The 16,671-nt window shown below is 39.2% G+C and overlaps 1 protein-coding gene across 1 annotated transcript in view; it reads left to right on the forward strand.

The window, feature by feature from the left end:
• The first annotated feature begins 4,993 nt into the window (after nucleotides 1-4,993).
• efna3a (ephrin-A3a) overlaps nucleotides 4,994-16,671 on the forward strand; it is a 49,877-nt gene continuing 38,199 nt past the window's right edge. Inside the window, exon 1 of the mRNA XM_088404896.1 lies at nucleotides 4,994-5,444. Coding sequence (XP_088261022.1) covers nucleotides 5,326-5,444 — 119 coding nt within the window. The 5' untranslated portion in view covers nucleotides 4,994-5,325. The remainder of the gene's footprint in view (nucleotides 5,445-16,671) is intronic.

Consider the following 16,671-nt stretch of genomic DNA (forward strand, 5'->3'; position numbering starts at 1 on the left):
CCAAAATGAGCGAACCACCAAATCACAGGTGTCAAATTCCAGTCCTCGAGGGCAAGTATCAAGCATGTTTTCAAACCTTCTTTCTCAAACACTCGATTCAAATGATTAGCAACATTTTCAAGCTCCTGCAGAGCTTGCTAATAGCTAACAGGGGTGTTGGGGAGAGAAAACCGGAAAACATGCAGGATATCTGTCCCCGAGGACTGGAGTTCGACACCTATGCACTAAACCAGGGGTGTCAAAGTGGTCTTGATAACAAAAAAACAAAACAAAAAAAAGCAGAAACTTGAAGTCATAATTAGCATTTCGCGGGCCACGTAAAATGATGTGGCGGGCCGGATCTGGCCCCCGAGCCTTGAGTTTGACACAGCGAAAACCGTCGGTGATTAATTCCATCACAGGGAGCACAAAAAAAATGTAGAAGATAAAGGAGGCGCGGTACGAGACAGAAATACATTTTTACGCTCTTATTTGAACACATGTTCATTTGTCTCCATCTGTCCTGACTTCAAAAGGGCGCCGTCGCCGCTTTTGCCGCCGCTGTTGTTATTTTTGCTCGCTTTTGCTTAATATTCAAAGTTTGACATTTGGCGATATTCGCGGATGAATAAAATCATTCATTGTTCAGCGGCTCCGGTAGACAACCGGCTCAATCAAGCGCGCGTTAATTAACATTAAAAAAAAAAGAAAAGACGGAGATTAGCGTCGGAAATGAGTTGATATCAACAAAAGGGGGAATGGAGGAAACCCGCAGAGAAGATTTTCCCCTCTTTGTCAATATCGCTTACGCAGAACGAAGTCGGCCGGGCGATCAATAGCCAGTCAAGCGCCGCGGCTGATTGATGACGACCAATTATCTGCATAATAAACACGCCGGCCCTCCGCTTTATGAATTTGTCCCAAACCCAATCAAAGGTAAAAGAGGTTCACGCGAGGGGAAAAGCGCTCGGCGTACATAAGCGGCCTCGCATATAGCGAGAACAAATGTCTTCAATAACTTATGACACCGGCATAGCTTCACCAGTGCACAAAGCACACATCATAAATATGCATCCGCCGGCCTCCGCTGCTTTTTTTTTTTTTTTTGCCGGGTGCTGGAAACATATTAAATGTCACTCTCCATAATTTCATCTCACTTTCATTGGCGCGGCGTGGCGCAGAAAGCAAGACATCATCAGTTTACAGGCAAAGTGCGGAATGCGCTCCGTATATATTGTGTTATATATATCTGTCATAATCCTCCCGGGTGGGGAGGCCGGCGAGAGAATGACGAATGTCAGTGTGCCGGAACAGAGGGGAGTCGGCCGTACGTGGTGGGACGGAGAAGGTGGGGATGATACTGTGCTCCGGTCGCCACGGCAACGGGTCCGGAGGGCACCCGAAAGAGGCTGAGGAAAACAACTCGCGTTGAAACCGGAGGCAACGAGGAGCCGGTTAACCTCGATGGGTGGTCGGGGTGGGTACGTGTAGCCGGTAAACAAAAACAGTGCTGCTCAGCCTCTAGCGCGTAGGCGTCATGGCTAGACATATGTTTGAAGTGGAATCTTAACTTAAAGATTTCATTCATTCCACGGCCGAGGTTTTAGGCCAATTTACTCGTTGGGATATCAAATTTACGCTGCTTTGAAGTGTAGTTGCACATTCGCGGCACATGGTGGTGCAGTGGCGCTCTCATTCGCAAAGTCTGCGGGAGTTGTGAACTTTCTAAATGGCTATCAAGAAAATGTTCATTTGTTAAACACATGAATGAAAGAAAAAATGAAAGGTTGATTTCCATTCCTTACTTTGCATTGCTGTGTTTTATGTGTGGAAACACTGCCATCCAATGGTCACAGTTAGCACTACACTACAAGCGTCAGTCAAGGGTGTCAGCTACCCTCCATAAAAAAAAAAAACGTATTTGATGAGAATATTATCATTTATTATTGCTATTACTATTTTAAAAGACGAGACTTCACGTCCATGGCACTGCAAGGTAATTGCAGAACAATTTGCATTTATTTTTATTTATTAATGTTATATGGTTTATCAAGCCTGGTTCAGTTAGTCAGAAGTGTTTGCAGTTTCAGGATTGATTGGCACCTCTTTTTCATCGTTTTCTTTGTTCTTGTCTCCCTCTTTTTTTCTTCCTCTTCTTCCTTGTCTTCTCTCTTTTCTTCTTCTTCTTCTTCTTCTTATCTGCTCTGGCCAAACCTTTCCCCAGAAGCCATAGACCAGAAATTTACTTAGTCTCTTCTTGATCCATTTCTTGTCTTCCTCTTTTTTTCTTCTTTATCCTCTTGTTCCCTTTCTTCTTTTGTTTTTCTTTACCCTCTTCTTTTTCTTCCTCTTGTTCGTTGTCTTCTCTCGCTTCCCTTTCTTCTATCTTTCTTCATCTTCTTCTTCTACCTTTCTTTTCTTTTCATCTATGTTTCTTCTTTCTCTTCTTCTTTTTTCCTCTTCTTCCTTTTCTTCTTTTGTTTTTCTTTACCCTCTTCTTTTTCTTCCTCTTCTACCTTGTCTTCTCTCTCTCTTTTTCTTCTATCTTTCTTCATCTTCCTCTTCTTCTACCTTTCTTTTCTTTTCAACTATGTTCAACTATGTATCTTCTTTCTCTTCTTCTCCTTTTTTTCCTCTTCTTTTCTTTTGATTTTCTTTACCTTTCTTTTTCTTCCTCTTCTTCCTTGTCTTTCTTCATCTTTTTCTTCTTCTTCTACCTTTCTTTTCTTTTCAACTACATGTCTTCTTTTTCTTCTTCTTCTCCTTTTTCTTCTTCTTATCTGCCCCGGCCAAACCTTTCCCCAGAAGCCATAGCCTAGAATTTTTCTTCCTCTTTTCTTCTTCTTCTGTTTCTTCTTTTTCTTCCTCTTTATTGTCTTTATTTATTGTCTTTTTTTCTTCTGTCTTCTACTTCTTTTTCTTCTCATTATCATCTGCTCCGGCCAAAGCTTTCACCAGAAGCCATCGCCCGAAATGTCCTTAGTCCCAATGCCCAAATTGCAATTAAAATCATCATTCTTCCCCGTTTGGGCCGCATTTCCCAGGTAAGAATGTTCCGTTAGTGTGTCGTGCCCACTGTTTGGCAAACTCTGCTCCCAGCCATATTTCCCTTTTCTCGCTGCAGGAATAAAATAAGGAAGACTATTACCAGATGCAAAATTGGCAGAGTTAATCAAACTCAAGCAGATGCTTAATATTTGGAATTAAACGAGATGTTAATATAGCAGGGCTGATAGAGTGGTTTCAGCCACCCGAGGCAAAATTAAACAGGTTAATTAAAGTCTCCAAATACACCCGGCCTCAATCTCTATTTCACTATTAAACATGTACTGTCGCTATAAATGTATGCAGTTTTTTTTCTCGACATTTACCAATAATGATCGTAATCCAAAACTTTGTTAACCTTCAAGCACTGCGGCAGATTGGAATTTACATTTTCTCTAATTGGCTTCACATATGTGACTCGTAACGCGACAAAACCGGGGAAAACCATCAGGTAACTGTACCTCGATTCGGTATTTTTTTTCCCGATGATTTACATGCTCGCTATACTTTGCCTTCCTTTTTCCAAATAACACACCCGCCCTTTTTCAACCCGTTTTACCGCAGTCACCTCGGCCGGGCGACCGTAAAAGTTTCAAAGCGAACCGAGAGTCGCGCGGCGCGATGGCGGCGTGCGACGTTACCACGGCGACCGGAGGCTTCAACAAACACGGGCGCAAACATCCGACCCGGCGTGGATGCGAGCTGCGAGTAATGAAATGGAGCAAGCAGACAATGGAACACGCATTGGTGCTCCGCTTCCAGCTCCTGTTGAATCTTTAATGCGGATCCAGATTGAGGCCGGCCTCGCTCTGCTGCTTCACGGCCACGCTGACAGGTGGCAGCCCATAGTAGCGAGCAGGATACATGAAGGAAAGGGGGAAGGGCCGCAGCGTACCACGAGAAAGGCAAAGTATCAATTTTTTTTATTATTATCGTTCATCTGTTGCAGATTTGCATCCAGTCCCGCAGGATGCTGAAAAAAAGACATCGTATATGCTAAGCGGTTAAACACGGTTAAAGCCTTTTCTAATATTCCTGCATTTTGGGAGATTTTGTTGTGGCTTTATTATACTTTGGAGTGTTTGTTTTTTTTTTGTTTTTTTTTACCAGCTGGAACCAGAGCCCTAGGCAAGATGTTCGGGAATTATGAACAGGTCCAAACAGCAGTCAGTATTAGCACAATAGCACGTGGCTTCTGCTTGGGTGAAAAAAAAAGAAGCCTACTAGAACAGCTGAGCTTTATTTGGGGTTAATTGGAGGCTCCCTTTTAACATAATCTTGAATATGATGGGTTAATTATGGATACAGCTTTATGTTATATGACACTGATGTTCCACATTTTTATTTACACTTTCATTGATTCAGAATCAAAAGAAAACAACAAAAACAATACAAATACTATACAAATATTGGCCAGGATGAAATGGAGCAGTTTTGTTTTATTTCCCCTCTTTTCTTTTCAGAAAGCAGTTTACAAGAACGTGATTAAATAAAAGAATAGAAATAACATCAACAATAAGAAGTAATAGTAACTATTTTAGTTAAACATCCAAGTAAGTAACAATCTAAGTAATTGCAACTAAAGCAGTGCTTTAGATCTTGTTGTCAAGTTTAAGGGCAATAAAACACGAATTTTATTTTATTTTTTTAGTTTCACACTGTTTTTTTCAGTTTTAGACACCTGTAACTCGTACAAACACTGCAAAAAATGATCAAAATATGTTAAACATTTCTGTTTTCTAGGGAGGGCTTGGCAAAACATAATTGAGAAGCGCTGAACTAAAGCAAAGTAAACAAAGAAATGTCAGTGAAAGCCTACCAGAACGTCAAAGTTTTTATTTTTTGGGGGGGTGCATGGAGCGCGCATGTAACGTTTTTTTTGTGTGTTGTGTACGTGCACGTGCGCGGGTGGCATGAAATGGACACGTGGTTGCGCCGAGAGGGCGTGTCCGCGACGCGTGCACGCGCATCGAGCGAGCAGCGCTGCTGAATGAAAGAGAAGCAGCCAAGCAGGCGGGCAGCTGCTGAGTGAGCTCTTCCTCAGAACAACTAAATTAAACGTCGCCTCCACTCACGCGGGCAGTTAGTGCACCTGTTACAAAAAAAAATAATAAAAAAAATACAAAGTGTAGACAAACGTCGTCGTCATGGCGCTGGACTTGCACAAAACGTAACTCGGATGTGGTGAACTATTTGTGCTGAAGCGTCCCGCTGGTGGTGCGCCAAAAAGGAGCTCGGGAGCGCGCACGTGGATTATTCTTTTTTTTTATTTTTTATTTTTGATTCGCTGTCATTTGCACAATGATGACGACGGCCGTGGCGACGTTGTGCCTGAGCGTCCTGACGTTGGTGCTGTCCAACTTGGAGCCGTCCAGAGGCAGCAACCGGCATGCGGTCTACTGGAACAGCTCCAACCTGCTGTAAGTCCAGATCTTCTCAATTAATACATTGCGTGGGTGGCTGCTGCTCTTTGTTTGCCGTAGTAGTAGCGATCCCCCATTCACACTATGCAAGCATCAAGCTAACTCAAGAAACAATATTGTGCTTTTTTTTTTTTTTTATTGGGTTTGAAACCTATGGCACATGGGCAAAAATACCCCCGTGCCTTCGGCATTTTAAACTGTATTACAAATAATTTAATCCATAAATACTTCGCATATGTGTAAAAATGATCATTTATTTCACACCCGATTCGAATCAAGTTTGTTATCAGGGTTCTGAAAAGCATGGAGACCAGCTAATTATTTGAATCAGGTGTGTGGGTTGTGAAGGCAAACATCAAAAACAGGCTGGATTTGGGGTCATTTAGTTGTCTTTGCTTATTTCCTTCATGACCTTTTACATGCAGGTCAATAAAATGGGACCACACTTTTTTTTTTGTATGTAGAGAAACAATGTGGTGAAAACCTGAGGTTGAGATATCTATTGTTTCTTTTTTTTCTATGACTTTTTCCCAGAGCTACATTTTGAGAACAATGCAAAACAAAGTTTTGCAGCGCAATATTCAGTCGGATTTGCTATTTCGCGCTTCAAAACAGTGAATTTCTGAGAAAATAGCGTGAAAAATGAGCTGGCATCACTTCTTGGTAGGTCCCCATTTTTCGTTTTCATCAAGTTTGGGCCTGTGCCCACTTGTGGAAAACATTGTTTAGTTCACTGTTTAGCATTACAGTTACAGGGTGTATGCAGTCTTCAAATTCTATTTTACAAACCACAAAAGATTTTTCCAAATTTCTTTTTGAAATTCATGTAATTCAAATAAAAAGGTAAAACATCTGTGAGCCTTGCATCGTTAGCCACAAGAATCCTAGAGAAAAGGAGAGAGAGGCCATTCGAAAATATTTTAATTACTCATTACAAAGCTGGTTTAAAAACAGAATGAATGTAAAGCATTTTCACAAAAAAACAATTTTCTTAACAAAAATGGACATTTTTGTTATGGAGAAGTATCAGAACAATAGATAAAGTATACTGTATAACAATCAAAAATATCGAAAGGTTTTCCAGTTCTCAGTTAAAATATCACATTTTTATGAATATGAAAATCTATTGACTCATTGGGGCTACCTTATTAAGTCCTAGTGTCCTCGGTAAAGGACACGCCGGCCTTTCTGATGAACCTTAACTTTGTTCTCTTACTGAAACAAACACAACTGTGGACACAAGCGAATGGGCTGGTTCTCATAAACCGTCACGTGAAATGCGCCATGACTATCAGTGTAACTCACCGGCTCCCTCTAGTGGAAGTTGGAAGCATCGCTAAATTGGACGTCCAAACCATGCTTCAACTTTTGTTGTCATCGCGTACGCGAAGTACGCCGACATGATTGAACTCTCAAGCTGCGGTCGCAGCGCGTGATGACTCGACGGCATCGACCCGCCCGATTTGCGGCGGGATTAGGTCCGGGCTCGGGCAGCCGCGTGTCCCCGAAGGTCCGATCGACCGCTCGGCGGCGAGATCGATACCGACTAGGCCGCCTTTTGTCTCCTCATTAGCCAGTCGCTGGTTCTCACGTTCTTTTTATCCGCTCTCCTCACACAACCTCAACAGCCCCCCCCCCTTGCCCTCAGCTCCGCCTCCCCCGTCTTTCTGCCCCCCCCCCCCCCCCCAGTGTGTCCATTTGTATTCTCCTCCTATCGCCCGCCTCCATCTCATACTTGCTTATTTCCTTGTTTTTTCTTCGGCGCGGCGTCTCAAGCCAGACGGGCCGTCCCTCTCAATTCCCCCTTCTTTTAATTTCCTGCTTCTCATTACCAAAAGCTCCATCTGCTCCCCGCAAAACCCCCAAACTACTCAGCTGGGAGTACAAATACGGCAGATGATTCATATTAGGGATTGTCGGAAAGCTGCGGACCAGCGTTTACGGGTTGAGGGAGCTTTCAAATTAGGGATTTGAGGGGAAAAATATGTCTGGAAAAGACACATTTCCATCTTAAGTTACCTTAAGTAGTAGACCGAGTTCTTCGAAACTAAAAAGTCCCTCTGACCCTTTTTTCTGGACAGTATGATGCGCATGACCCAATACCCAAACATTCCAATTAATATTCAAAATTAAATTGATTAATAAAAAAGATGTATAGAAACATTCACACAAATAACACAATGTATAACAAAATTAAATAAAATGAAAAAAATGCATTAAAAATATATAATTAAAATATTTAGTTTATAAAAAATATGTTTACATTATGAAAATATATATATAATGTAATATATATAATTGATAATGAAAAATTCAATCACCAATTAAAAATTTAGAAAGGAAGATCAAGTTTCATAAAAAAGTAGCAAAAAATAAAAGTAAAAAAATTACATAAATACATGAATAAAAAATACAAAAGTACAGTAATTTAAATAAAATTAGAATCAAATTAGAGTTTAATATATAAATACAAAATATATATATACACACACTGAGATAAAAATTGTCAGATACAATAAAAATCATGAAAATTAAATGCACAAAAATATTAGACTAAAAATAAATGAAATAAAAAAAAATTGCCGCAGCAAGATTTGGTCCTTCGTAATATGTGACTAATAATAAAATTGCAATAAAATGAAATAAAAAAAATGAATGAATAAAATTGAACAAAGTTGAAATAAAAATACAATAAATTAAAAAAAAGAAGAATACACTGATGAAATATTGCATACATTTGAATACAATATACAAGAAAGTAGACATGTGGTACAAATAAAAATATAAAACTGAAATGATTTAAATGATATAAATTACGACAGCAAAAATTGTCACGCTTTATATGCGAGTAATAATAAAACATACTAAAAATTGAACACATATGAACAAAAAAATTGAAATAAAATCCAATCAGTTAAAAAAATGTAAGCTATAAAATATTGTATACATGCTAAAAATACTTCAATATAAAGGGGATACAAATATCATAAGAAGCCTCAGCAAACGAAGAGGAAATCACATGACATGTCGCAATCATTCATTTCTTAAATTCATCTGGTATATTTTGACTGCGGGATGGATTACTTGCACTTTTCATCACTTGTGGCGCTCCGCTGTCTTTTCAACAAGATATTTTCCCCCTCACCGCTTGCCCTTGACTAAATTAGCCCTTTTTTTTGTCACCAAAAAGTGTGTCTAACCCTCTTCTGTATTCATCCTTAGTGTCGATTTTAATTAGCCGTTGGGCGGCGTCGAGAACAGCTATTGTTGCCCCCGCCGCCGTTCATTACAGCGTTTTGCGCCTTTGAATGGCGAGGTTAGAAAGAACGCGCCCACCTTAACGAATTCAGACGAGTTCCGCTGCTAAAATCATGCGAAAAGTGACCCAGTTTGCAGACGAAGGTTACGTTGGGAAATGCCCTCAAGTTAGCGGCCGTCTCGCTCTTTGGCTTCTTTTTCCCCCTCACCTGAGACGCAAACTTACGGGCGGGCGAATCCAGGCCAGAGGAGGCAGAAAGCGAGAGCGGGGCCCCCAAGGGCCAAACAGCAAGTCGGGGACCCAATGTTTGAGCCGGCGGCGCGGCGCGGCGGCGCTCTTAGTGCAGATGGCTTGGGCACAGCTGCAAGAAATGAGATCAGTGCGAAGCCAAGCTGTGCGCGCCAACGTGGTTGAAAATGGCTTTTTATGATAACTCGCAGCCGGGAACGAGCAAAAGCCGATTTGACACGCCGCCGGTGTCGCTATGTGCTCTTTTGATTTATGTTCCTGGCCGGATTTCCTCCTTGATGATTCTTGCGGGGTTTTTCCCGGCTCAAATTTCAGTTGGAGTTTACTGCCGTATGCGGCATGTGGTTAGTGGTTATTATTGCAATTTTAATTAAAAATAACAGCAGTGATCATTTTGGCCTTTTTTTTTTTGGGTTGTTTTTGTTTGATATTTAGTATAGTAAATAATTCATCACGAAAGATTGTATAAATGAGGAAGATGGTCACTATTGTTGCAACGTTGCTCGTTTTATTTTGATAATTTAGCCCATAATCGTACAATTTTTTTTTTTTTTTTTTTAAGTGACCAGTTTTCAGTCTTTCTGTTTTTGTCTCGACTTTCAAGAAAAACTTTTTTTATTGCTCCAATAATATACAGTATATGCCTGAGAGTATTGTTAATATTGCTGGTCTACCTGTGTTGCTGTAGAATTTTTGTTCAAATATTAATTAAAGACACATATACTGCATTATTTCTTGTTTAGTTTTCATTTTGATCATTTTCGCTGTAATCGGTACAGGTTATATGTAAATAAAACTTTGTTACAAGACACACTTCGCAACATAAAAGCATCGTAAATAATTACTCAGAAAAAAGCGGAACATAACGAATATATGCCTGCCATTGCGAGTATTGCTATATTTTTTGTCTACTTGTACTCCTGCATGAGTTTTGTCCAAATATTTTCACCTAAAGGAATGTCTGCTACTACAGTGCTAGTTTTGCTAGCCTGCCTATTGGGCGTTGCATTACATGTTAGCATTAAGCTAGTTTTTTTTTTTTTTTCTCCAAAAGACTAGTTACAAGGCTAGTTTTAACACTTTTTTACAAAATAGCGACAACGCATGGAAGGGGTAAAACTATCACCAGATTTGTTTTTATATGGTCTCTGTATTGCAAATTTTCAGATTTTTTGCGGGTGGCTGGGAAAAATATCCCTGGCAATAAATGAGGGTTCATTGTACCGCGTTTAATATTGTTGACTGAAAAAGCAACGGCAGCGCGAGTCAAAGTCGGACTGTAGCCGGGAACGCTTTGATTATCGCTCAGGTCCGTCACCGGCCAACTTGTTACAGATGTCCCGCTAATGGCTGACGGAGGCGGGAAAACGCGCACGCGCAAAATCACACACAGCAGGCAGGCCATTAAATCATCTCGCATCTCAAGCCATCTGCCTTTTAGAAGGGGGAGATGTGGAACATCTTGAGAGCATTGCCTTGCTTCGCCCGCATGTGGCGTTTCGTGACCCCGCCCCCTGCCAACAGGTACTTGGCCACCATTTTTCCTAATTGACCGCCGGGCGCTGTCTGGTATTAAAAACAATTAGTGGAATTTCCTTATTTTGAACAAGAATCAGGATCCACTTTTTACATTTTTTTTTTTAACACTATTATGTTACAAAGTATGGAAATTCCTTTTTAAATTTCTGATATCATAAAAGAATCAATAGGGGAAAACACTAGGGAGCTGAAATTTCCTGCAGGTGATTGAAACGTAAATTTCAAAATGCAACCGTTCTGAAATTTCTATGTGATTGCAGCTGGACGTGCGAGATTTTGTGTACAAAAATAATCATTGTCCAAATTTTAGACCATATAAAACTATAAATACAGTTTTTCAGATGTAGTTTAATAGTATTTATGACATTGATTTTCTTGTGATTTTTGCAACATTCCTTCGAATGGCGGTCAAACTCTGTCAGCAAACAGAAAATTCTTTGTTGACTTGTGTTTCACCTCAAGACAGTAGGTGGCGGCAGAGACCAATCACACACAAATGTCACAATCGTTGCATTTTGAAATTGTACATGTTTTCTTATGTTGTTTGTCTACTTGTACTCCTGCATGAGTTTTGTCCAAATATTTTCACCTAAAGGAATATCTGCTACTACATTGCTAGTTTTGCTAGCCTGCCTATTGGGCGATGCATTACATGTTAGCATTAAGCTAGTGTTTTTTTTTAAACATTATTCTTCTGCTGGAAATTTCAGTTCCCTGGTGTTTTTATTTTTGATTGATTCTTTTACGATGAAAAATGTAAATGAATTTCCATCATTTGTAGCATAATGTAGCTTTATTTTCATTTGTAGCTTTAATAAACAGATCGTAGCCCTTTTCCCCGACGCATTTTCTCTTCGTTCCGAGTCCAGATGCCGAATTGGTGGCCCGAAAGTCTCCCCAAAAAAAAAAAAAATCACTTCTTCAAACTAAGTGCTGTCTTTTCTAATGGATTTAACTTGAAAAAGTCATCTTGCTCCCGACGGGACGAAAAAGCCGGGAAGCGAGATTGAAAAGGTGGCAAACATCTCTGGGCTAAATCACTTTTTTCGCCCCCGTTCTCTGCTCAGCCAGATGAAAGTCTTCTTTCAACTTGCGATAGATGACTGAGCTTAGATGAATGGAAACATGGGAGAATTAATAGGAACGCGCATCTGATATTTATTTTAGTCAACATCTTGCAGATGCACTTTTTTTTTTGCAATTGTATCGCGCTATTTAATGATATTTGTAGCGTAGCGAGAATTTAGCGGACTCTTTTTGGACTGTGCGTGTGTACCCAATGAAACGTGGGTTGTTTTTGTCCCGCTCGCTGGCTGCCAGGTGTTTGCGGTTCCGCGTGGGCCCACCTAGACGCGGAGGCGGTTCCCCGCCGGAAAAAGAACGCTGGATATGGCGGCGCGGCGGCTGACGTAGACGGATGTAAAGTACACGGGGGCTTAATGGAAGCGGGACTTTTAGCGGGCGGCCTTTTTTTTTTTTTTATTTTCCGAATGGTCTGTTTTAGGCGGGGATGATACCCGCGAGAGTTGATCCGTGCTAATGTGGACACGGGGCCGGCTTATTCGTGTGCACCGCTGCCCCGAGACAAAAAGGCGCGCGCGCTCGGCTACCTGATTACATGGGTCCACCTGCAGCTCGGCCTCTTTTGTTCCCCCGTGCTCAGTGGAGCGCACCGCCTCACTCGATGAGGGCTCCGCATTCAAGAGCAAGCGGAATTGCACTGATTGAATATTGTAAAGCCAGACGCTTTTTTCTTTGGATTTTTAAATTGAATTCTCTCTCCTCTGTATTATATTCCGCACTGTAACCTGATTAATGTCAGGGCGTTCTTGTTCTTCTCGGGGTTTTAATCTGGCTTGTTTGTGTGGCCGGAAAGACTTTTGGACCTCAAAGGAGCTCATCTGGCTTAACGTTAATGGCAACGTTTCCAAGGTGAAATGGGGAAGTTTTTGAAAAGTTTCCTCCCCCCGGGCAGAGCGACCCTCGCATATGTATTTGATGTTCTTTCTGAAAGGCTTCAAGATGATGCCAATGGCCTCCATAAATAGCGATCGCTATCAAGGAAGTATGTTGAAGTGCTATGTCTCAACTGAGTTCAGGCCGGGTTGTTGCTGTTGTAACGGTAGTAAATGTGGCAATATGAGATTGAAACGTTTTGGCACCATATGTTTGCTGGAATAGATTGTTGATATTAGGGATGGATTCATACAGTTATTTTTTCATGTGCCACACACACGTGTATACACGTGTGTATATATATATATATATATATATATATATATATATATATTATTTACATTAATTTCATTTTATAAAATAAAAATATAATAAAATAAAATAAAAATATAAAAATAAAATAAAATAAAAACATTTTATTTTAATATTTAATTTTATTTTTATTTATTTATTTTATTTTAAAATTATGCATATAATTATATATATATATATATATATATATATATATATATATATATATATATATATATATATATATATATATATATATATAAAATGTGTGTTAATTTTTAAAGTGTAATTATATATGATTTATATTTAATACATTTATATTTACCAAGTGTGTGTGTGTACATATTTTTTAAATTTACATATGTATATTTATATTGTTCTTTAGGTATATTTTTCTGTGTGTGTATATATATTTTTTAATATATTTTTGATTTACATAGTTTTTATGTATATATAAATTCATATTATGTATATGTAAATAAATCTAATTCATTTACATGAATTTATATTATATATATTGTTATATATATTGTTATATATATTATATATGTGTTAATTTTTAAAATGTAATTATATGATTTTTATTTAATACATTTATATTTACAAATGTATTTACAGTGTGTGTGTGCACATATTTTTTAAATGTACATATGTATATTTATATTGTTCTTAAGATCTATTTTTCTGTGTGTTTGTATATATATATATATATATATATATATATATATATATATATATATATAATTTTTTTTAAATATATTTTTGATTTACATAGTTTTTTTATATATTTATAAATTTTATATTATGTATATGTAAATATATTTATTTCATTTAAATTAATTTATATTATATATATATGTATATAAAGAACCTTTTATCTGAAATACTCATGTAAGAGGATTATTATTATTATTTTTTTTTTACACATTGCAATATACTGGAGAGAGCATGTGACTTCAAACGGAATTTCTTTTCCAATTGCAAGCCCTATACAATACAGTAAAGCGTACACAATGGATCTTGGCTTTCTACCGGCTGTATAATCAACAACGTTTCATGCCGTAACATTGTACGCCTCCAAATGATAAAAACCTGCTGCGGTGCAAAATGTTAAACATGAAAGTGTTGATCTTTTGACTGTTTCCTTTGAAAACAAAGTGTGTTTTGTCTGCTCCACTTCATTCTGTTCCCTGAGAATAAACACCTGCGTTCTGCACTTTGACACTTTTGTTTTTAATGTCAGGACACTCTAAAAATCCCCATTGGTCTTTAAGGTGGCAGATAAGTTCACGTTGAGTGCATTGCAAAACAAAAGTAAAAGTGTTTTTTTTTGGTTTAGCATTACAGAAACACATCTTAACTCATATCAACCCCAGGTATGAATTTCCAGATTTTTCTCAAAATAATCTTCTGTAAAAAAACACACAAATACGTGATATAGAAAGTCTCTTGCAAGAGACGTAAAAATACGTCTTTGGGATTGAATGGGTTCATGAGAAAAATTGTACAATAAATGATGCTCATTTGCACTTTGTATGGCCGTCATACAAAGATCAGTCGATTTCGATGGCGTTATTTGGTAGTTAATTGACAAAATGGAGTCATCAGTCGCAACTCATTGCTGCTGCCTACAAAAAAACAGTCATCAGCAACGGCAAATTAAGCTCCACCCATGCAAGCCTTTTCAATTGAATCGATTAAGGAAATTCGGCTGAATTCCCATCCGAAGTTTTCGCTCTCGTTCAGGCTCACGCGACTGCCCTGATAAAAACGTCGATACCGATTCATATGGATCCAAGCGTGGTAAAAGGCTAAGCGAGCATGCGTAAGTGCACGGCCCCACCAAAACACACAACAAGGTCGCTTTGTGAGCGGGGATCGATGGAGGCGCGCGGTGTCCAAATGTATTTTTAATTTGATTCCATCAAAAGTATCGGCGGCTCGCTCGGGTTCATCCGTGCAATTATCGCCTTGGGTACCGCACGCTTGGATTGATTTAATTCACGGAGCCTGCCCCCCCTGTCCCCCCGGGCATCCAAAATAACCCACCTGCACTGAGCGAGATCTCGCTGGAGTGATGGCAGACAAGGAAATTGTTGTGAAACTATTTTGTATTCTTCATTCCAACGTGTTTATACACAAAGTCAGGAAGGTTGTGGAATGGAAAATATGTTTTCAAACAGTATTAGTATCATATTTTGCTGCCACCTGGTTTGGTTTGAATAAAAAACACTACATGAGAATTCTCTGTGCTGCTACAATAAGATGATGAGTGTCTGTGGGAAATTTTGACCCAACTCTGGCAAAAACTCTGTTTTTGATGTGTGATATCAAAGGAAAAACATACGCTAGGAGGCTAAAATATTGCATAGATTGTCAAAACATGACGGCTTTCAATATGCCACGCTGCCGTCCCTCCTAAATGCTTGCAAACGGGAGATTGAGAGGCACACCATATGTGTATTGAATTTAGCCCATGTCACGCTCATTTACTGCCATTCAAAATTGGAAATATTGTCAATTTTGGATTTACTGAAAACTCGTTCTTTTTCATGCATTTCCTATGATTTTTGCATTAATCCTTTCAACTGCAACTCGCAAACGGAATGCAGTAAAACATTTTGTGTTGACACCCTAAAACCGGCGATTGGCGCAAGCGACCAACTTATGACATGTGCAAGCCTTTCAATTACTTCACTGAGTGGCTTAACCTGGACTCCCATGATGCAAAAGTCTTCAAAAGTCCTAATACTGTAATTGTGACATAATAAATATTCCGATTTCAATTTCATAAATATATATACTGCATAGTTACATTCGTACAATTTTTGTACATGTATGGATAGGGCCGATGCCACTGAACATTTTGAGGGTAAATATATATTTAAATTTGAGGATGTTATGACCCTTTCAAAGTCAGCCCGAGTTACCTAAAATGTTCATTTTCAATACTCATCTGCATCTTAGAAAAGCTATGTTCCTCCACTTCATCAAATTTCCATATAGAAGCCGGGGGCTTGTTGCTCTTACTTATTTAGCCTTCAATTAAAAATGGGCTTGTTAATATGCTGCCGGTGGAAGTATTTAATCAGCTACGTAATAGATAGGAGGCAGATATGTAATTTTTCTCTCTCACGGGCCTTTATAACCTTTTCACATTACGGCGGTCCACCTTAGCGAGACCTTTAATTGGTAAGCGGGTTCCTTCCTTGATTGCCGAAGTCCATTAGCAGTCTTTATCCTGGCAAAGAAACCCAAAGGAAGCAGCCCAAACGCCACTAAATGGCCGATCGGCTGACCAGATAGTTACGCGAGGTCAGGGGTCGGCAAGTTGCGGCTCTGGTGCTGCATGTGGCTCTTTACCACCGCCCTAGTGGCTCTCTGGATCATTTTCCAAAAATGCATGAAAAGAAAGATGGGGTTTTGTTTATATACGCTTTCCAAACATTCTTAACATTTTCCTTATTTCTTGGGAAACTCTCCCAACCAAAACTAGATATTTCGTAATTTCTTGTGACTACTGCATGAGCAAAGAAATCATTCATTCAAGCCACAAGGGCGATTTACAAGTTCAAGGTGTGCAGTAATGAGTTATTTTGTTATAATTGAGACCTCCCCCGATTTGAAGACGTAATTATATGGAAGCCAGAGACCCTTTTGGCAGCCGTAATGAGAACATTTGAAGGAAATTGAAATCCTTCTCTAATACACTCTGAGGGCCCCACCTTCCTGTGAGGGAATGGATCTCCCACTCATACTGTCGAGGGGTTCCATTACAAATATCCCAGCAGGAGGTAAACCGAGAGGAGACCTTCAATATGGATTCGCTCACCGTGTGTGTTATCGGGTGCACCTGCACGACATTTCTTAGAATAAATATGAACAAGGTTTGTGCATTGTTCAAAAAGAAATAAAGTATCACCACAACCT

Source organism: Hippichthys cyanospilos, chromosome 21 (genome assembly GCF_059441005.1).
Source record: "Hippichthys cyanospilos isolate Australia breed blue-spotted pipefish chromosome 21, RoL_Hcya_1.0, whole genome shotgun sequence".
NCBI classification, from domain to species: Eukaryota; Metazoa; Chordata; class Actinopteri; order Syngnathiformes; family Syngnathidae; genus Hippichthys; species Hippichthys cyanospilos.